A 21568-nucleotide genomic window follows, 5' to 3' on the forward strand; every position below is an offset into this window, starting at 1 on the left:
GAACCTCCATGGAAGGGCTTTCTTAACACAGCATTAGGCCTTTGGAACTCTCACCACTCGGCCTGGCACCTGGTAGGCCCACTAGGGGGCAGCAGTGGATTTCCCACCTAGGCTAAGTCATGCATCCCTAAGTGAGCAGTGGGGCCAGTCTGACTTTTCCACGTGGAGCCATCAGGGCCGTCCTGCTCCTGCGGTATTGCCACTCTGATTCTAAACTTACCCACACAGGCCATGTGCGCCGTGTCCAGCTGGAAGCCCTCAAAGCAGTCACAGGTGTAGCCCTCCCGCACGCGCACGCAGCGGCCGTTCTCACAGCCGTTCAGGATGCCACACTCCTCTGCCTGGAGCCCTTCAAAGCCGGCCTGGTGCTCTGGTAGGAGGGAGTCAGAGAAGGAGGCTGAGGCCTTGTACCCGACCCTGGGGCCCTCACCCTCTGCTCGGAGGATTACCACTAATGAACTCTTGGGGTCAGGGCAGGGAGGGTCATAACACTCTCACAAAGATGCTGAAACAGAAGGCAGTACTCTTCATAAGCATGTGTCACTTTAGGTGGGGAGATGTGCTGGACTTTAAATGAGGGCTCCAGGAAGGCTGGGACACACTGCTTTCACAACGCCAGGGCTTCTGAGCATTTGGGTGTCTCTGTATAGTTTTGATTTTGTTGCAGTTGGTGGCAGGGTGTTCTGTTAAAATTTTGACAGTTTTTTGGAGTGTAGAGGATTGGTAGCAAAAGGGGATTACCCTCACCACAAAGAAAGGCTTCTACAAAGGCTTCTGCCTAACCTTCTTTCTCTAAGCAAACCCCCTCCCCTGGAAAAGGCCCTGTCCCTAATCTCAGCGCAGTTTTGATCAGTTTGACGTGGTGCCTTGCCTGTGGCAAGTGCTTCGTCCATTGCACAGATGCCAGACCTGATTTCCTCAGAATCCGAGTCCTGAGTGCTGGAATCATTGCCACTTACAAACCAGGTACCATGGTCTGTAGACCTTTAAAGTGATTAGAAATCCTTAATTTCCATTTCAGGGCACACGTTTGAACTTGTGAAGCAGGTGGTTCTGCATACCGTAAGTGGTGTGGGAGAGACGGAGAACCGCGTCCCCCTCTCTCAACTCCCACAGGCAGCTTCTGAGGTTGGGATGTTGTCCTGTACCTCTTTGTGTCCCCTGTGCTAGTCCGTCACGGGGAGTTGTTAGGGTGTGGGCCGGGCATTTGGAGGTGGCCCTTGAGTGACCTGTTGAGTGGGCTTGATCTTTTCCCTTCCCTGTCCTCACCTTGCTGACAGTGATTAGCACGTGAAGGAGATGGAAGTGAAACAGCTTCAGAGCCCACCTCTTCCCCATTTTTGCAGCAACACAGACCTGGGTGGCTGGCAACGTAGCGGGGCTGGAGTTCTGAGGGCTGCAGGGGAGGCTCAAGGACGGGTATGCGGTCCCCTCGGTGGCTGGCCGTGTTGGGGAAGGGTGGCTCAGGGATGGCATCCTCGGGGCCCAGGTAGTTGTAGAAGGGGGCCCCGTCTGGGCCATAGAGGCTGTAGTGCAGGTCCTCGGGCCCAGGGCCATACTCATAGCCGGGCCGGAAGTGGACCCCAGCCTCTCGCTCAGCTTCAATCCGAGCCACGTTGCACAGCTGAGCGTAGACCTCTGTCAGGGAGGAGGGAGAGAGGAAGCTGGGCCCTGCTCCTGGTAGCTAAAGCCTGCAGTGCTGTTCCCCCGCTCCGAGGAGAGAGGGAGCGTGTGGAGACTGGTGCCCTCTGAGTTCCTGGCAGTGCTCCTCTCCCCACCCCGCCCCCTGCCCCGCCTTGTCCTCATAACAGGGACGAAGACAGCCATGACTTGCCCTACTCCTTTCTAAATTCCCGCTTCCAGGGTGAGGACATTCCCCACCCCGGGGCCCAGTGCAGCTCTGCCGATGTCTCCTCTGCCCTCCGTGCTCACCAGAGCTCCTGGGGGGGCACAGAGCACACTGCTGGCTCCAGGCCTCGCCGTCCTGGCAGCAGCACTCGGTGTAGGTGGTGCGGCGCCCGTGCAGGGGATGGCTGCACACATAATTGGTGACTTTTTTCCAGCAGATGTCCATGTGGATGTCGTGGTCAGGCAGGTCCTCTGGTGGCACAGGGCAAGGAAGGATGTGAGCCTCCAGCCCAGGTCCACTCCCCCAGGTCCACTCCCCCCGCTGCCCCATCCCCCTGGCCCACTGACCCATGCCACTGGTGCTGTTCACACAGCGTTGCTGGCTGAGGTCCAGGGTGAGTGGGGGGCTGCAGAAGCAGTGGAAGGAGCCTTCTGTGTTCACACACTCGCCATCCTCACAGGCCATGTCCTGGCATTCGTCATGATCTAGGAGGCAGGAAGATGGGAGGAACGGGGGGGGGCTGTGCTAATGCGGCCCTCCCGTGGACCACCTTCAGAGAAAGGGGTTTTCTTGTAACTGATAATCAAGAGGTAGCACCCCACTCCCCCCTCCCCACCCCAGCCCCAGTCTGGGGGCCTGCCTTTCCAACTGGTCCCGGCACACAATCCCTGACAGCCCCAGAGCTCCTCTCACCTCAGACCTGCCTGCCACAGCGGGCCTCTTCCCCAGGAAGGGGAACCCCCAGCAGGAACTGGGCTGGCTGGCAGGGGAGGGTGAGCATTCAGCTGTGGGCCCCGGGGTGGGGATGGGGGTGTCCTCACCCTCACACTTCCTGCGGGCGGCATTGTAGTGATAGCCGGGGTTGCACAGGCAGATGTAGCCAGGCACCGTGTTGAGGCACCGGCCATTCCGGCAGAGACCAGGCCCGAATATCACACACTCGTCGGCATCTGTGGGAGGGCAGAGCTGAGGTGAGGGGAAGGCGAGAAGCAGTTTGAGATGGTTCCTAGGACGAGGGGCTCCAAAGGCAGACTTGCTGGGGTTGAATCCCGGCCTTGCCACTTGCCAGTCGAGTGACTTCAGGCAAGTTACTTAAGTTCTCCTTGCCTCGGTTTCCTGCCTACTCCTTATCCTCTCATGGTTGTTACAAGGGTAAAACGGTTAATACATGTAAGGTGCTTCAAATAGTGCTTGGCACATAGCAAGCACTCAAAGGGAACTACAGCAGTTTCTATTATTTCCTTTTCCAGTTTCAGGTGTGAGCCCGTACCTTGGCCACTCTCGCCAAAGTTTCTGGCTTTGTAAGTGGGGCCAGGGAGATCAGCAGCCACCTCTGGCCTCTGTCCCTGTGCCCTGTGACTAGGTTAGTCAAGGCATCATAGCTTGTTCCTGGAGGATTCAGCCTCAGAGGAGCGGGGAAACCATGGTGGGGCTGAATGGATGCTCCAGGAGAGCTCCAGTGAAAACTCCCAGCTAAAGATCTGCAGCCCTGGAGCAGGAAGGTTGGAAGCAACCTGAGAGGTCTGAGCTGCATGCAGAGCTTCCCCAGGGCCTCCTGGGCCCACACAGGTGAGCGGTGCTTGGGGAGGAAGGTCTGTAGGGAGGTTACCTGTGTACGTGGTCTGTCCAAACATCCAGGCTCCTTCCACAGGGACGTAGCCTTTCCCACTAGGGCAGATCTCGTTGAATTCAACTGCAGGGAGGCATCCAAGCTGAGAGAGAGAAGGGCTCTGCCCGCTTCCTCTCTCCCCTTCTAGTGTCATCCTGCAGAGCTGACCCTGAGAGGATCTGGGACACCTGGCAGCCTTACCTGAGTCCTCAGCTGGGCACAGGTCACAGGCGTCTCCCCAGCCAGTGCCCTGTGTGCAGCAGCACTCGGCCTGCGTGGTGTTCCGGCCCAGAAGGCTGGAGCAGGGTGGCTGGCCCGTCTGCCCGGAGTAGCATTCCATGCGGATGGGGCCCGGGGGGTGGTCCTCTGGCGAGGCCTCAGGGATACTCTGACCTACATGTGATAGATGCTAGCATTGTTTGTTCATGGCCTCCTGGGGCACACTAGCCTTTGAATTTATTTTGAAATATTAACATTTATATAGCATGTCACAGTGGATGAAATGCTTTATCTCACTAGACGCTCAATAACCTTATGAGGTGGGTATTATCATCAGCTCTCTTTTATAGACGAGGCAGTTGAGGCTTAGAGAAGCTAGATGACTTGCCACAGTCACCTAGTGGCACAGCAGGGAATTGATCCTAGTTCCTTTGGTGTCAAGCCCTGCTCTTCCCAGTGTACCATCCTGCCTTCCTCCATTGTAGTGGGGCGCCCCCAGTCCTTGGTATACCATATGTCAACCCTCTGCCCATTCCTCTGCTTCACACTGTATCCCAGCCCCTCTCATCCTTCCTTGTGTTGGGTCCTGCTTGCTTTCTCCCAAGTCAGAGAAGGCCATATGAGTTCTATTTCAGCCTGGGCTGAGGCTGAACCCAGCTGCTCTGGGGTGGAATGGAGCAGGGAGAATTGAGCTTAGCTCAGCTTCAGGGCCTCCCTCACCTGGGCAGCTGCCTGGACTGAAGGTCCCTCCAAGGCTCAATCTGAGATCCCTGGGGCTCCCCTATGTTGGCCTTGGGGTTTCCAGAGCCTCCTGTAGGGTCGTCACAGCCCTGCAGCCTTCTGGAAATTCCCTGGCCTGGAGCAGACTCCCCTCTTGTCTTGACCAAACTCTCAGACTCCTCACCCCTCTGCACTCTATTCCTGAGCTGAACCACTGCCCACACTGCCCCAGTCCCAGCCTGAGATCCCTCTCAAGAACTGGAGCAGTGGGGGCGCTCTGGAAGCCACCCGCAGGTGGCAGTGCCGTGAGCGGTGGTGCATAACGATGGGGTGGAGTAGGGGGCATGCTCACCTCCAGCCACCCGCGGGCGGCAGTGCCCCTCCTGGGCATCGTACTCCTCCAGGTCGCTGGCGCAGAGGCACAGGAAGGAGCCCTCCACGTTCTCGCAGAGCGCAGCCCCGCACACCGCCAGCATCAGCTCACATTCGTTCACATCTGCCAGGCAGGAGGACAGGCTTGTGGGCAGAGAAGAGGCGGCCCAGGGCCCCAGCCCAGCGGGCAGATCCTCACCTCATCCCCCAAAAGAAACAGGCTAGGCCTTGGTGGGAGAGCAGAAGTGAGTATGAGTTAGCAGGAAGGAGGAACAGGTGAACAGAGGGCATGGGAAGGGAGAGAAAGAAGGGTGGCAGAAAGGGGTCACCAAATGGACAAAGAGAAAGGGTTCCTCCCTCGGCACATTCCTCAAATGTGCCTCTGGAGAACTTAAGGTCTCTGGAGAAGGGTGGTACCCTCATTATGTGCTTGCTCCCCCTGCTGGTAGAACATGGCCTTGCTTCCCTTTCCAACCTGGCCAAGGAGCCAGCTACAGGGTGGAGCTGAAATCTCCCTTCCTTGCCCACTCTATGAGGACCTGTTATGGAGCTGGTGACCATGAACATTTCAGGAGCAGGGCCCTAGGGCCACTCTATCCAGAACAGCCAAGATCTGTGGAGATGGGATCAAGGGCCCAAGAACCCTCCCTTCCCTGGCTCAGAGCCTGGCTAAACCACAGGCTTCTCACCAATGCAGTCCCAGCCGGAGGGCGAGGTCTCGAAGCCCTGGTCACAGAGGCAGCGGAAGGAGCCGTCGGTGTTGTCACAGAAGCCGTGGTTCCCACACACGGTGTCGTTGGCACACTCGTCTATGTCTGTGGGACAGTTGGGGCGAGAGTGTAGGGTGTGCTCTCCATTTGCTGGGAATATTTATGTGGTCTGTTAACACCAAGAGCTGTGAAAACTAACTTCTGAACACAGGACAAGAAAACTCTAACATTAACATTCCTCTTCAATTTTTGTGTAAGCACTGCTGAATGGAAAATACACAAATTCCAAACAGCTGCGAAAAGTTTTTAGCTGGATCCACAAAAACTAGGTGTCCTCAGCCCTCTCACCCTGGACTCCCCTGCCCTACTCACCAATGCAATCTCTAGTCGGGGCCACGTGGAAGCCAGGCTGACAGCCCAGGACACAGCGGTAGGAGCCAGGGCTGTTCTCACAGCTCCAGGCCCCACACACCGTGTCTCTGAAGTCCTCACACTCATCAATGTCTGTCCCCAGAGCCATGAGAGGGGACAGAGTGGCCAGGTCACTGCTCTGACATCACCTCTCCATCATTACAAGGTCATGCCCCACAGCCTCTGGGGTCCTTGATCTGTTCCAAATTGCTGTGCTCATCTCAGCCCCTAAACAGCAAGCTCAGGATCACCTCCCCTGACCCGGCAGGGCCGAGCGTCTGGGAGGAGAGTTCTCTGCTGTTTGGGAAAGCACTGAGCTCTCAGCCTTCCGTGACACTCCCTTCCCCCACACCCCTCCCTGCAGCAGAGCACTTTCTACTTCTCTTTATATAAAACCTTCACCAAAGTGTATTATGAAGATTTGTCTTCATATCTGTCTCTCTTGCTCAATATCAAGATTGTCCATAACTGTCTGACATTGAACCCAGCTGGCGTTTAATAAATGTCTGTTGCATCAATTTGGCTTTATAAACTAGATTGTGTGCTCTGCTAGCACACGGACCTCATTGTCTTCATTTTGTCTTCCTTGGACAGTCCCTGAGTCAACAGAGGCTCAATAAATGCATTATTCATTGGATGATTAATCTGTGGAAAGTGCTCTGCTTCCCGGAAGCTGCCGCTTCTGGTCCCAGGGAGCTGAGAACCAGGCAGGGTGGAGGTGGCGGATGTGGGCAGAGCCCTGTCCGCTCTCCCTGGAGCTCTTACCCACACACGCCCCGCTCTCTGGGGAGGGCTGGAAGCCAGTCTCACACAGACAGTTAAAGGAGCCCTCAGTGTTGACACAATGCCCTCCGAGGCACCGGTCAGTGACTTCACACTCGTCCACATCTAGAATAGAGACGTCTGTCAGCAGACCCAGGCGTGGGTCCCCAGGGCCCTGGACAGCTGCCTCTAGGCCCTGAGGGGCCCAAAGGAGGGCCAGGGCCCATTGGAGTGGGAAAGGATGGAAGATCCAAGGGAGAGTCCAAAGTTGGAAGCCAGAGGCCAGGCTGGGGGGTGGAGCCCTGGAACCGGGGTCATGGGGATCAGGGTGACACTAAAGAGTTCTGGGGGCACCTGCTATAGACATCATGGGGAGGCCCTGGTGGAAGACTCCGAGTCCCTCCCTGACACTTGGCTCCCATCTCATCGCTCAGCCTCCATCTTCCCATCCAGGGTGGGGCCTGAGCATTTTATTTCAGGACTCTAGACCTAGCCTCTAGCGCCCCCTGCTGCTGGCTTCTCACCCTGGCAGCTGGTGCCCCCTTCCGCGCTGGCAAAGCCCGGGGCACAGAGACAGAAAAAGGACCCGTGGCTGTTGAGACACTCGCCGCGAGGCGCGCAGTACTCCTCTCCCGCGCACTCGTTTATGTCTGCAGGGAGAAGAAGGGCAGTGCTGTCTCCCAGGGAGGTTCCCAGCTTTGCAAGCACTCCGACCCCATCTTGGGGTGGTGGGGGTGGAGACCAGAGCCACTCACCCTCACACACGGTGCCATTGGCCAACTGGAAGCCCTGGGGACAGAGGCACTGGTAGGAGCCAGCTGTGTTCTTGCACTCGCCTCCCAGGCAGCTGCTCTGGAGGTCTTCACACTCATCCACATCTGCAGGGTCACACAGGGAGCAAGGCAGCTGATGGCAGCGCCTCCCAAGGACAGGGGCCAACAGGAAACTGGACCCATAGGGGCACTGTCCCTTTACAAAGCAGCACAGCTGGAGGAAGCTGGCGATGGAGCTCTTGAGGGCAGGCTGATTGCACCTCCCTCCACTTCTGCCCCAGCCCAGCAGGCTCCCCTGCCTCTGGCCAGGATTCTCTGGCTACCCATCCAGTGTCCACCTTGGGGACACTTGGCCTCTCCCAGCAACCCTGGCATGGGGTAGCCAAACCCCACTGCCCTCATCATGGCTGAGATAGCTTAGATTTTACTAAAAAGCCATAGGAAGGCAAATGAGAAATAAGCCAATGAAAGTTGAAGGAAACTTCTTCAAGTTGGCCTACAGATGGCCTGGTACAGGCTGACGTTTTTCAGAATATGGTCCCAGCACCCACCCTTACAAGGAACCCTTGAGGAGCTTGTTAGATAACAGATCCCAAGGCCCCCTCAACAGAGGCTGATTTAGAAGATCTGGGCCAAGGCCCAGGAATCTGTGTGTTGAGCAGACTCCCCCAGTGATTCTGATGCATGCTGAAGCTCGTGACCCAGTGGCTCATCAGCCCCCAGATCTGCAGTCTTTCTGACTCCTGTTGGGGGAGGGGTGGGAATAGGTGTCCCCGGCTAGCCCACCATCCGAGGTTAATTCCCTGCTCTAAGGGTGATGGGTTAGTCTCCTGCATCCTGTCTATGCTCTTCTCCCCCATTGGGCCTCTCACCTTCACAAGTGTGGCCCAGGGCGCTGGGCCGGTAGCCCTCCTCGCAGTCCCTGCAGGAGAAGGAGCCAGCGGTGTTGGTGCAGACTCCCGAGGGGCAGACTCCCGGAAAGGCACACTCATCTAGGTCTGGGGCAGACAGCCAGCCAGTCACCTGGGGGTCTGGGAGGCCTCCCTCCACCTGGTGAGGCAGGAACCACCCCACCACCTCTGGCCTCCCTCTCTAAGCTTGTCAGGCCCTCTGCAGGCCCCTGGGGAAGGGCAGGCCCTCACCTTGGGCCTTTTATAGAGCAACCCCAGCACCCTCTCCCCAGCATGCTCCTGGGGCAGCTCTGCCACCAGCTTTCCTCTTGTCCCTGAGACTCCCTTTCCCTCCTGTCCTCCTGTCCTCGTTGATCATGACAATAGAGGCTCTCCTTGGGGCCAAGTCCATTCATAGGGTCCTCTAGCCTAGCCTGGAGACCCTCAGCTTCAGCCCCAAGCTGAGGGACAGATGGCATGTTGTCTGGAAGGACAGAAGGCCAGTATTTTCGGTCCCCCTCTACCACCCCCTCCCCAGGGTTACCTTCACAGGCGGTGCCGTCCTCATTCACCCAGTACCCGCTCTCACAGGCCGAGCAGGTGAAGGAGCCCTCAGTGTTGAGGCAGAGGCCCGTGGGGCACGAGGTCCGGCTGGCACACTCGTCGACATCTGAAACAGGCCATTGAGCTCTGTGTGGGGCTCTGCCGGACAGACATGCCAGGCTAGCCAGGGATGGACAGGGAGGGGCCGGGTAGGAGAAGGGACGGGTCATGGCAGCAACTTGTCGGGCCAGCACGCCTAGGGATGCCAGCCCCAAGGGAAGGAGTGGCAGGCTGATTTGCTGAGGACAAAGGGTGCTTCAGATCTCTGTACCTTGGCAGCCCTTCTCGTCTGAGGTGACCTCATAGCCCTTCTGACAAGAGCATCTAAAGGAGCCCTCCAGGTTGGTGCATGTTCCGTGGGCGCAGACCCCGGGAGCCAGACACTCATTCACATCTGCGGGAGAGAATTCCAAGATAGTGGGCTGGCCTCCTCTCCTTCATACAACCTCCATCATCAGGATGACAGCATCTCACTTACGAGGCTAGGGAGTCAGCAGTCAGAGGGGCCACAGGCACCCTGAAACACACATGAGGTCTCTTGCTCCTGTCCCCACCCACCTGGGCAAGGCAGGGAGCCCTTCCCCTCTGAGCTCCCTTCAGATCTATAGAGTGACATGGAGCAACCTGCATACGTCCTAGCTAAGGGGGTCAGGTCCCCCAGCCCTGGTTTGGCCCATCTGAGGACACCTGGAGTGAAGTGTCCAAGACCCCTGACTGAACCCCTGAGAGGTTCAGTGGGTCTGAACCTGTCTGGTCTCCCACCTGCCAACTAAACTGGTATGTTCCCATGTTCCCAGCCCAACAACCAGATTTAAGAGGTGAGTGGGCAATGCAGAGAGAGGCCGAGCTATGCCTGGGGAGATGAGTGGCCGTCTCAAGGGCCTGGAAAGTGCCTGCCCTCTCCAGAGCCTCAAAGCATCTATTCACAACTCAGTCCCTCCTGGCATTCTGAACCCTGGGCCTTTCTTCCTGCGGGGGCTGAGGGGAAAGAGCATTCCTCCTACAGCTGACATGCAGCCCCCTCTGGAGGGAGAGGAGCACCCACTGTTCGGTTAGGTGTTGCTGTTCAGACATTGCCCTTGAGCAGAAGAGCAGACCCCTCCTCCCTGGGCGGCTCAGCAGGGCCTGGCTGCCAGCGCACACCACAAGGGTCAGCCTCTTCAGAGACGCTTCACACTCACTCTGCTTAGCAGGATCCAGCCACAGAAGCTTCTGGGACCTTGGACTATAGCTCCTGATGGATATGGCCAAAGAGCGAAAGGGGCCCCCACCCTAGCTGATTCAGAGGGCAGAGCACTAGTAACTGAAGCACACCCATCTCATACCCAACGTCATCTGGGAACCCAGCCGGGTCATGGAGGACAATGGCCTCCAAGCCCCTTCCCTCTGCCCCACTCCTTCCCCTCCCTGTGTGTGGGCTCAACCGGGGGTCCCAAGGCCAAGCAGCCCTCTCAATGCCTTGGCAAGCAGCCCTCACCTACACAGCTCCCGCTCTGGCCCCTGTAGCCCTCCTCACAGGCCAGGCAAGTGTAGGAGCCGGGGGAGTTGACGCATCTCCCATCAGGGCAGGTGCCAGGGTGATGGCATTCGTTGATATCTGCAAAACAACAGCCCCTCCCTCGGTCATCTCTGGGAACCACAGCCACGGGTGGGCTGTGAAGAAGCAAGCCCTTGACCCTGCCCTCATTCAGGGAGAAGGAGGGATGTCAATTTCTGAAAGGGTGGAAACTAGGAAAAATTGAGTGTTGTCCTGTGTTCCCAACTCCACCTCCCACCCACTGTCCTGGACATAAGAGAGATGGAAGAAATTTAGAAAGGGTGACTCCCTGGTGCAGGAGGCTGCGCTTTCCACTAGCTGGGGGTGGGGGTGGGGGTGGTGAGAGGCTCAACTTCCTGAGCCTTGCGCAGGGCCTTTGTATCTCTCTTGTTCCTTTATAAGTGGTGATGAGGACTGGATTGGATGTACTTGGCACAGCAGGCCCCAGGGCCCCAGAATAGATCATAGGTGGGCAATGAAGGCAAAATGGGCTTCCCTGCACCAGGAAATGAGCACTGAGGATGACCCCCCAATCTTGGACGTGGCCAAGACCAGCCCTGAGGATGCTGCAGAGTGAACAGTGGAGGCTGGCAAGGCTTCTCTGCTGGAGAGGAGACTCTTCTTCCAGCCGAGAACCACACAGGGCTGCAGCACCCACTCTGGTGAGATCCAGGAAAGTCAGCCAGAAAGGATGAATCTGAGCATCAACTGGACAAGCAGAGGAAGAGGTGACCCACGGAGGAAGGGGAGCAGCCAGTCCTGGGAGAGTGACAATAAGGAGGAGAAGGGAGAGCTTGCTCCCAGGAACTGCACGCAAGGTTCTTCCTGATGTGACCTGGTGTAATGGGGGGGGTCCATCATCCAAGGCACCCAGGCGACCTGGGCTGAATTAGGGAGGTCATAACACAGGGACTGAACTCTGGGTCGGGGCTGCAGGGAGACAAGCTCCTCTGGCCCAGTGTCGAGGCTCCCAGTCACTATTCCTGACAGACAGATTGACCAAGCTCCAGAGGGAACGGGAGAATTTACCCTCCCTACATGGATAACTGTCATCCTCCTGCAGGAAGTCCACCAGTTCATGCAGATTCAGAGGCTCTCCTGCCCAGGAGGAAGCCCTACTCAGCACCCTTGGTGGAAATGCAGGAGGCAGCGTCAAGGGTCGGAATGCAGGTTTCTGCAAACGGACTCAGGCCAGTAGCTGTCGTTATAGAACAGGACATGGGCCCGGAAGCGGAGGGTAAAAATGAACCTCCTCTGAGGTGGTTTGGTCTGCAGAAGACCAGTCACATCAAAGCCCTCTGTCCCAGGGAACTGGGTGCCTCTCAAGGCCAAAAATTCACTCTAAGAGTCCAGAAGAGCAAGACGTATCCAGGGCAGGTAGTTATTCAGATGGTGTGTGCAAGGAGGTGCCCAGAACTCCTGGGTCATCTTGGGGACACTGAGATAAGGCTCATCTCTGGAAAGAGGGCGGCCAAGAGCCCCTAGGTGGGCTGTAGTGATGCCAGGGTAAATTATCCTAAGGGTTTCTGTAAAGACAGAGGGAATGAGAAAGAGGTGGAGTGAATGAAGGCTCTAGGACCACCAGCTTTGGCCAGCACCACAGCCTGCTGGTCTTGGCTGAGATACCAGGGGGATGGGCAAAGCCAGTGGGAATGATACGCAGTCCCTGCTTCAGGGATGTAAGACTCAGGGATGAGGAGAAAGGGAACAAGGCAAGGATCTTCCTCTAAGGCCACACTGAGGAAAAAGGAAGTCTTCGGGCCTCTCCTGCAGGGATCAGGCAGTATAGGAAGGAGATTAGCCCCACCAGGAGCAAAGGGCTCTGAGTTCTGTCCTGCCCCAATTGTTCCGGGCACATCTGTGGAGATGGTGCCCAAAGTGTTTCATGTTGGGCCTTAGGAGACCTGTGGGACTAATGCTGTTCACCAAATATTCCAGCTCTCCCTTTCTGGGCTGTGACAGGCTTGTGCTTCCTGTTCCTTGTGGTTGGGTGGAGCCAGGGAACTAGTGCTGGCCAATGGCTATGAGTGGATATGACGAGTGTAATTTATGGACCCAAACATTTATTTGTGTGGAACCCTGTGGAGTGACCTTTCTTTCTTCCATTGACACTGGCCACACTCAAGGTGCTGTTTATTCCTGTAGCCTGGTTCTAGGGTGAGGAAACGTTGGGCAGGACCCCCAGATGACCCATGATGGACATGTGGCCTTGGTCTGATATCAAGTTTGCTGTGTTCTAAGTCACCAAGATTGGAGTTGCTTGTTAACACAGCATAACCTGGTTTATCCTGGCACAACACTGCTTGCTTCCTTCTTCAGACCAGAGCCCCAGCCAGTGATAATCATGGGTAGGAAGTCTGTCAGCAGCTGGGAGAGGCAGGGCAGAGGATTAAAGCCCCTAGTCTCCCCCTGAGTCAAGACAGTCCTCTTCTAAATGGGGGTGGCTATAACAGAGCCACTGAGCCAAGCCAATTAAAGGATCCAGATTTAAAGATTCTGGACACAATATTCATAGCAGCACTATTTACAATAGCCAAGGCATGGAAGCAACCTAAATGTCCATCAACAAATGACTGGATAAAGAAGTTGTGGTTTATACATAATGGAATACTACTCAGCCATAAGAAAGAATGAAATAATGCCATTTACAACAACATGGATGGACCTAGGGATTATCATACGAAGTGAAGGAAGTCAGAGGGAGACAAATATCATAAGATATCACTTATATATGAAATTTTAAAAAATTGGCACATATGAACTTATTTACAAAACAGAAACAGACTCACAGACATAGAAAACAAACTTATGGTTTCCAGAGGGGAAAAGGACAGGAAGGGATAAATTAGGCATTTGGGATTAGCAGATACACACTACTATATACAGAATAGATAAAATGCAAGGCCCTACTGTGTAGCACGGGGAACTATAGTCCATAGCTTGTAATAATCTATAATTAAAAAGAATCTCTCTCTATCTATATATCTATATATCTATATCTATATACATCTGAATCACTATGCTATACACCAGAAACTAACACAACATTGTAAATCAAATATACTTCAATAAAAATTTTTAAAAAAGATTCTGAATGAAGTGGATTTTGTGTTAAAAGCACAGGCACTGATGTCACCAGATATCCTGAGGCTGGTCCACCAAGCTCTTAGTGCCTGGATTGAAGCTAGATTTTTCTGCCTAGTCTAGGGTTTGAGTTTCAATCTAAGATTATGGTATGTTTTGGTAGGTCTTATCCTGGTCATTAAGGGCAGGAGCTATCTTTTTTAATGCTATATTCCTAGCCCACGGCTGGGGCACAGCTGGCACACAATAAATGTTTGCTGACCAAAGAGTGAGACTGTGTGATTAACTAAACCTTCACATCCTCTTGGCGTGAGGCCCTGGGAAACAGTCACCCCAGGGCCCAGTGTGCCAGCCTGCTGTCTGTGCCCTGGGAGGATCCTGGAGCTTCTCTAAGCAGCGCTGCAGTCTCCGCACAAGGAAATGTAAGGGTGTGGCCTCTGTTCTTTGTGAGAGCACATGGGGGGTGTTCAGTCAGGGGCCAGAAGTCCAGGTGACCTTGGATGTGGGTGGGGGACAGCAGAGCCCTGGCAATCTGCAGGGGAAGCTAACCCCTTTCCGTGGGAACCCAGAGTCCCGGTACGACGGAAATGCCATCGAGACTTTGGATGGGCTGCTGTCCAGACCACTCGGGCCTCTCACCAGAGACTTTGAGTTTAAGTGGAGAGAGTGGTTTCTTAGTTGGAGGAAGAAGAAAGAGGGAGAGGAAATTGACTGGGCTCCCGGGGTGATGGGCCGAGTCTGTGGTTATGGATGGAAACCTGGAGAAGTGTGCAGGCTACATCAGTCTTTCTTTCAACAGACTCAGAGTGCCTGCCTGGAGCCAGGAACTCAGCCTGACCTCCCAGCTGAGGTGTGTGTCTGGAACCTTTCCCCTGGAAGGGAAGGTGACAATCCGGAGGCATGGACCAGGGCGTGAGGGGAGTCTGGAAGTGAGAGAGGGTCTCACGGTGACCTTACTCTCTGAGGGTCTGCACTTTGTACGCAGTGCGTTATTTCGTCCTCACAAGAGCCTCTGCCATGGGCATTATGGTTTCCATTTTCAGACATTGAAACGAGAGCCAAACCCAGGCCTGTCTCCACCACAGCCTGTGCCCTTAGCATGGACTGGCTAGAATAAATCTGATCTTTTTCATGCTTCGGTATTTTCTTAGTTCATTTCCTTTAGTTTTGCTTTACTTCTTAATAAAGTCTCATGCCAGATTAATCATGTTTGATGCTTAAATGAGACAATCTACCAAGTTCCTAGCCCAGCCCCTGGCACGTGGCAGGCACCCATCAAATGCTAACTCCCTTCACTCTCCTTTCTCCTGGAAACTTCTAGGCTGTCTGCCTCCAGCATGCTAACGAGGACAGAGGGAGTGGGTTCTGGCTTTGATCACATGTAGACCTGAGTTTAGAGGGGGAAGCATCGAATGGGGACGGTGACAGGCTGTGGGGGCAGGCAGAGAGCTGTCTGTCCTCCCCTAGCAACCTCTTCCCTTTGCCAAGATCTGCCAGGACTCTACTTACATGGGAGAGGCGTTGGGAAGGGGGGCTCTCCCTTCACCAGACACACAAGCTCATCCCTCACCCCTGGGACCCTCTGAATCCAGGCAAGTCCTGGCCAGGGGAAACCTGGAGGCAGGGAGGAGTCTGGGCCTAACCTTGGATCTAAGGCAGGACTTCTTTCCAGAGAGCATGTTGATTTACCCGCCTATTCCTGTCTCAGCCAGTCTTGGGAGCACATAACCCAGGCCTCTTGCAAAAATTTGACATCCCAGCCTGGCAGGGAGGTGGAAGTGGCAGGGCTGCCAAGAGCTGGCCTGATGGTGGCAAGTTCAAGCCAGTCTGAGGATGTCAGTTGGCAATGTCACAGCCACCTTGTGGCAGGGCCCGAGAAAGGGGGCCGGGATGAGGGCTTGCTCATTCATTTATCTTTTTTTTGTTTTAGTCTGTTTCTTCTAATTAAATTTTTTAAAACTTTTTTTCTTTGCTTTGCCTGTTTTTCTTTTTTTACTCATTCATTTATTCAACTAGCATTTGTTGGGGTGTCCAACACACGGACATTTGTCAGGTGTCCATGCATGGTCATCTAAGGATGTGGTCCCGCTCTGAGGAGCTCACAGCCTAACAAGCTTCAGCAAGCAGGTCAAGCCCGAGGCCCCAGTTACCTCCCGGATAGACCAATTCTCCCTCTGCCGTGTGAGGAGAGCAGAGGGACTCGGGGTGAGAGGCAGGGGAGCTTCCAGGATCTCATGCACAGAAAGTTACTGTGCTCCCTCACTGCAGGGGCTGGCAGGATGCCAAAATATCCCTGAAGGGACAAAAGGGCTCTGAAACCCCCAGACAGGTCTCTCCATGCACGGGAGTGGGCTCTGCATCCAGGGACCTCGTCGAGGACAAGCTGAAAGGGGAGCTGGTGGTGGGCAGTGTGTGGGGAAGGACCAAGGTACAGTGCGGAGGGATCAGGAGGTGGTGGGGCAGAATCCCATTCCTTACCTTGGCAATGTCCCTTCCGGACCATGACGTAGCCCTGGTTACACTCGCAGTGGTAGGAACCCTCTGTGTTGGTGCACCGCCCATCGCTGCACACTCCTGGCTGCTCACATTCGTCTACATCTGCAAACACACAGAAAAGTCCCGAGTGGGAGCCAGCCCTGTGGGGGCGTCCTGGGGCATCCTTTCAGAGGCTGAGGCCAAGGCCGATACTGCCCATGCTGAGGCCCAGGCAGGCAAGGCGTCCTTGCTGCAGACATGAATGGCAGGGGGCTTCTATGCCAGGTCTGAGACTGACCCAGCTCAGGACCCTGCAAGCTCCTGAGTTCCTTTCTCCTGGTGGCGGGGGTGGGGCTACTTTAGGGGCTCTTGAGGACCCTCGCAGCTGTCTCCTCACCTTGATGCAAGGGCTTGTCTAAGGTCAGGTGGAGTGCACATGGCAACAAAGAAGGCCAACAAAGTCCCCCTCCTGACACCAATAAAACCCCCAGAGCTCTGCTCTTAGAGTTCTTAGTGGCCTTCTTAAAGGTTAGGGATTAAGCAGCCAGTGAGAGACAGCATCTTAGGCAGCTGTGCATCTGTCCATGTGGTTTTTTCCCATTGTCCCAAAGCAAAATGGTGCCCGGTGATGGCTCAAAAGCCCAACTGTGGTCATGCCCCTCCCCTGCCTAAGGCATCCTGCCAGGGTTCCCTGCTGCTCAGCCTTCCTTGCAAGCCTCTGCCACCTGTCCCCAGCTGTGCTGTGTTTGCTGATCCCCACTGGTCCAGCCTCCAAGCCTTCATTCACACAAATGCCTCTGCTTGGTTTGATGGCCAGCAGAGCCCTGCTCCCCTCTCAAGGACCGGTTCAATTTGTCACCTCTAGGTCACTCTGGCTACTCCCCCTTCCCTGTTCCCCACAGTCAGATTAATGGAGGGCTCACCTTTTCCCCCTACCCCAAGCACTGGTTCAGACACTTTCCAGAGGATTTGTGCAGATTAAATGAGAAAATCCAGGTGAAGGGCTTAGCACAGTGCCTGCCTAGCACAAAGTAAATGCTGAAGAAGAGTTAGCTATTTTTATTTTATTCTTGCATTAAACCTGCCCCATACCATCCCAGCTCCTCAGCCTGGCATGTGAGACCTTCCACGATCTGGCCCCTGCCAGGTTCTCTCACTTTGGTTCCTGCCTCCCACATGTCTCCCAGCCTCAGGCACACAGAATCTGCTTCTGAGCTTTTGCACCTGCTGTTCCCTTGCCTGGAGTGGCTCCCCAACCACTAGCTTGGCTTTCTCTTCATCTCTCGGTGAGGTTGCCCTCTCCCCTCCAACCCATGTGGTGCTTCCCAGGGTTCCCTTAGAAATCAGACCTTATAGTAACTGACCATTCACCTGCTCTTTCCTCCCTGACTGCTGGGAATGTGCCTTATTATCCTGGTGTCCCTAGTGCCAAGCACAGAATCCTTAAAAGTACTTACTGCATTTAAGGACAGTGTTTTCATCTGAGCAATACTTCCTAACACTTAAGTGCATGGTGGAGTCGCTGGCAGAAGATACAAAATGTACACTCCCAAGCACACGTCCAGAGATTCTGACCCAGCAGCAGTGGGTGGGCCCAGAAGCTTGCATTTCAATAACCCGCCAGACAATTCCGAAATAACTGATCATCACTTTAAGAAGCTCTAATCCCAATGGAAGAGAAAAGGGAACCTGATAAAGGACCCACAAAATGGTGGGGCTGGGATGACTGCCTGATAGATGAGGCTGGGGAAACGGACTTGTTCTAAGGATCAAAAGAGAAAAACTTAACACCCATACAAAGATGGACTCCCGATGAATTAAAGCATGTGAAAGGCAAATCTGTAACTTTAGTGAAAGAAGGTATAGAAGACTATCTTTGTGACTAAAGAGGCTAGGAAAATATCTTTGTGACTTAAAGCCCCAAAAGCGTAAAAAATAGGTGAGTTTTGATCCATCAGAATTAAGGATTTCTGTTAAAAGAAGGACATGTAGATAAAGTCAATGGACAGAGGACAAGATGGAAGAGTTATCATATCTAAACCCAGGCAAGTATCTGGAATACACAAGGATCTTCAAAAGAGCCACAAGAAAAACCAGCAACAACCATTGGAAAACTAAGCAAAAGGCAGGAACAAGAAATTTCTACATAAGGAAACTCAATGGCTAACAGGCGAAGAGATGTTCATACTAACTAGTAAAGTAAATGTTATTTTAAATATTTAATATTCAAATAATGTATATTAATCGATTGTATATATATAAACTTCCATTCTAGAATTTGTAATGCTTTATATTCATTAATTATATAAATTAATGAGATAATTTATAAATAAAAATAAATATTTAAAATAAGGTGATACTGTTTTACTAGAGGAAAAAATTTAGAAAGTGGATGTTATCCTAGATGAGGCCTCATCACGCGGCAGCCAAGCCCCACCGAGAGAAGCTGACAGCTGACCCGGAGCTACCTGCCTCCTCCCCCGGCTGTCAGGCTGGCAGAGACATCAGGACACCCAGGCTGCACAGCCCCTTGTCTGGGCCGGTCCTGGCGACACCCTTCCCTGCAGCAGTGGCTGCTTGTTCCAGGCCAGCACTGCAGGCTGGGCCTGCAGGAAGCCGAGCCTCTGGCCAACGATATTTGCCAAGGCTGTGAAGCCCAGAGAAGCTCAGGCCCCTGGCCTCTGCCCTCACTAACTCCAGACCATTCCCAGCACTGCAGCCAGAGTCACCTCCCCGCAAGCCGACTGACCGCATCACCACCCTCTGCTTACAAACCTCTACTGGCTGCCACTGTCTGAGGGACGGCGTCCAAGCACTACAGCCTGGCGCTCAAGACACTTTGCAAACTGGCGTGGGCTCCTGCCACTTCCTCCACATACCCTGTGCTCCAGTTACACGTTTTTAACATCATCAGAGCATGCCAGGCTTGTTCATTGCTCTGCTCTCTGCAGAAATGGTTCCCTTTCCCCGGAATACTTTCTGTTCCCTCCAGTCCTTCACCACGTGTGTGAGGGAGGGAGTTGTTGGAAGCAAATCATGCTTGGGGGCTGGGATGACTCTGATTCTGTTTCCAGCTCGGCCACAGCTCTAGGTGTGAGGTTCCTGGGTGTTTTAATTCACCTGTCTAAGCCTCAGTCTGCTAACGTATAAAATGGGGGTAAGGATTTCTACTGCATGGGATTGGGATAATGCGCTTCATAAAATAAAGTGCTGAGGATGGTGCTGGCATAGGAGAAGTGCTCATTCAGTGGTAGCTATTATTCTGTCCCCATTCTGACACCCCTTTGGGAAACCTTCCCATGTTGTTCCACACAGAACCAGTTGGTTCCTCCTCCCACAGCGCCACCATTCACACCGTACTCATTGCAGTATCCTAGAACTTACACAGTGCTCAGGCCAGAACAAGCCATGTCACCCAAGAATGGCAGCACCATTCTGCAGGTGAAGGAGTCCAACTGGGTCATGAATCTTACAGCACTACTTGGAAAGTATTGCATCCTATTCTCTATAAACTTATTCGCAAAAAAAAAAGTATGTGGAGTGTTTTGTATCTGGTATAAAACACTGAGTGTTAAAGGGTTTTTGTTGGAAGCATCTTTGTCCAACGGCCCCATGCAGAGCTTCCCAGGGATGCTTGAAGCCTTGCAGGTGTCTCCGAGAAGCTGGGGACCCACACTCCTCTTACAAAGGCACACCTGCTCCCCAGGCTGCCCAGAGTCCAGTCGGGGTCCTCATGGGTTGCACTCCTTAGCTAATAGGAAAGAAGCTCCTTGTCACTCAGAATCTGGGGACTTTCCATCTTCATGTCTAGCCATGACCCCGGACTCCCTCACACTATGGCTCCAGGCACAGTTTCTTGGAGTGTTTGTGAATGTTGCTGCCTTTCAGATTCATACCTTTCCATCTGGTCTCAGCGATCTCAGCGCCAGCATAAGGTCTGCTTCCTCCCAGGTCCAGGTCAGAGCTCTGGTCTCAGTTCCCACAACCCCCGCTCTCCCCACATTGCAGCACTGTAGCTGGGTGCTGCAGATGCCTGGATCCTCTTCCACCCTAGCGCTACCGTGGGGTCTTGTACCCCTGTCATGGGGGCAAGGGCAGCTCAGCTTACCTTGGCATTCCTGCGTGGTCCCTGAGGTGGTCAGCGTGTACCCAGGGTAGCAGAAACAGGAGTAGGAGCCCACGTGATTGACACAGCGTCCTCTTCCCTTGCAGGGGTCCCTCAGACACTCATTGTCATCTGAGCAGAAGGAGGTGGGGAGGGAAGTCGGGGATGCCTTCATTTTGGCACCTGCCAGCAACCTGCCATGCTAAAGGCTGGACAGGGATTGGTGCTGTGGGGCAAGAAGGGGATGAGGGAGCAGAGGAAGCTGCGGAGATGAAAAATCTCTAAGGCTGGGAGCCACAAAGTCAGTCTGTTGGGCTCATTCAGGAACCAAAGGCCTGGGGCAGTAGTCTCACACCTCCTCCCTGCCCCATGTCCCTCTTCCCCAGTGGCCCCATGATCATTTCCTTTCTCCTTAAAGTCACAATGGATGTGTCTTCCTTGTATAAAAATATTGGGGGGTGGATCAGGCCCACACTGGGTGATTTATTTATTGTACCTCCAAACCTCTCCCCCAGGGATGGCCGTGGTGGAGACATTTACAACTAGGGCAGGCCTCCATCCGCTCTGCAGGCAGTAAGGTGGACAGTTTGAGGGGTGAGCTGATCTCAGAGCTGAGGGCTTCAAGTACCAGTCAGGGGGGCCCTGGGATGGCTTCCTACTCTCCTGGAGTCCTGGAGACTCATCAGATGGTACTCCCAGAGACTGATCTCCCCAAGGTTAAGGTTAGCTTTGTCCGGAGGAACTGTGCCCCTCAGCCCATTAACCACACAGCACTGCTTGGACCTTCTTCTGCCTGGACTCCTGACTCCTTCCCTAGCCCTGCTCCCACCCAACCCAGCCACTGAGTGAGCCCAGTTGGCCTGAGGGGATACCTGTGCAGTAGGCCTGGCTGGGGTGCAGCCGGTAGCCGGGGCTGCAGATGCATCTGTATCCATCAGGGAGGTTCACACAGGTTCCAGGGCCGCAGATGTTGGTGGCTCCAGTGGCACATCTGTCAATGGCTGTGGGAGACAGAGCAAAGCTGAGGTTATGGCAGGCGGGGGATGGGCGAAGGCTGTGGAGTAGGGTGGGGGGAAGTGTTGGGGCAGGGCACAGGGGCCTCGGAGGACCCACAGAAGCCTCACCCCAGGCTTAGCTGGACCCTCTCACATCCATGTATAGCATGGCTTTGCATAAGACCCCACAGCACCTCCTCCCGGGGCACAGAGCCCTACCCTACTGGAGCCTGCAGCAGTGTATCCCTCTGACTGAGACCCTGTGGGTTCCAGTGATCTGTGTCCCAGGTCCCAGCAAAGGGCATTCCCTGCTGAGGCCTCTAGCCTGAACTTACCCTGAATACGGGGCAGCTCTCACCCACAGTGAGTGCTTCCCTCCCCTGGCAATATTTCCTAGACAGACAGATCTGGTGAACAGGGTCTTGAGAGAACTGCCAGGGGAAAAGGGGAGAAG

The 21568-nt window shown here is 54.4% G+C and overlaps 1 protein-coding gene across 4 annotated transcripts in view; it reads right to left on the reverse strand.

The window, feature by feature from the left end:
* LTBP2 (latent transforming growth factor beta binding protein 2) overlaps positions 1-21568 on the reverse strand; it is a 99599-nt gene that overhangs the window by 1540 nt on the left and 76491 nt on the right. For 2 of the 4 annotated variants that reach the window (XM_072963419.1, XM_072963420.1), the window contains 19 exons: positions 20992-21120; positions 20123-20251; positions 16018-16137; positions 10396-10515; positions 9190-9312; positions 8860-8985; positions 8298-8423; positions 7408-7530; positions 7177-7302; positions 6656-6778; positions 5459-5584; positions 4750-4893; positions 3660-3851; positions 3459-3542; positions 2671-2799; positions 2197-2334; positions 1933-2100; positions 1270-1638; positions 221-370 (listed from right to left, as the gene is read on the reverse strand). In XM_072963419.1, the coding sequence (XP_072819520.1) occupies positions 221-370; positions 1270-1638; positions 1933-2100; positions 2197-2334; positions 2671-2799; positions 3459-3542; positions 3660-3851; positions 4750-4893; positions 5459-5584; positions 6656-6778; positions 7177-7302; positions 7408-7530; positions 8298-8423; positions 8860-8985; positions 9190-9312; positions 10396-10515; positions 16018-16137; positions 20123-20251; positions 20992-21120 (2745 nt within the window). Of the gene's footprint in view, positions 1-220; positions 371-1269; positions 1639-1932; positions 2101-2196; positions 2335-2670; positions 2800-3458; positions 3543-3659; positions 3852-4749; positions 4894-5458; positions 5585-5851; positions 5984-6655; positions 6779-7176; positions 7303-7407; positions 7531-8297; positions 8424-8859; positions 8986-9189; positions 9313-10395; positions 10516-16017; positions 16138-20122; positions 20252-20991; positions 21121-21568 lie in introns of all 4 variants that reach the window. The other 2 variants (XM_072963421.1, XM_031678803.2) reach the window with 2 other exon arrangements.

The sequence above is a fragment of the Vicugna pacos genome, chromosome 6 (genome assembly GCF_048564905.1).
Source record: "Vicugna pacos chromosome 6, VicPac4, whole genome shotgun sequence".
NCBI classification, from domain to species: domain Eukaryota; kingdom Metazoa; phylum Chordata; class Mammalia; order Artiodactyla; family Camelidae; genus Vicugna; species Vicugna pacos.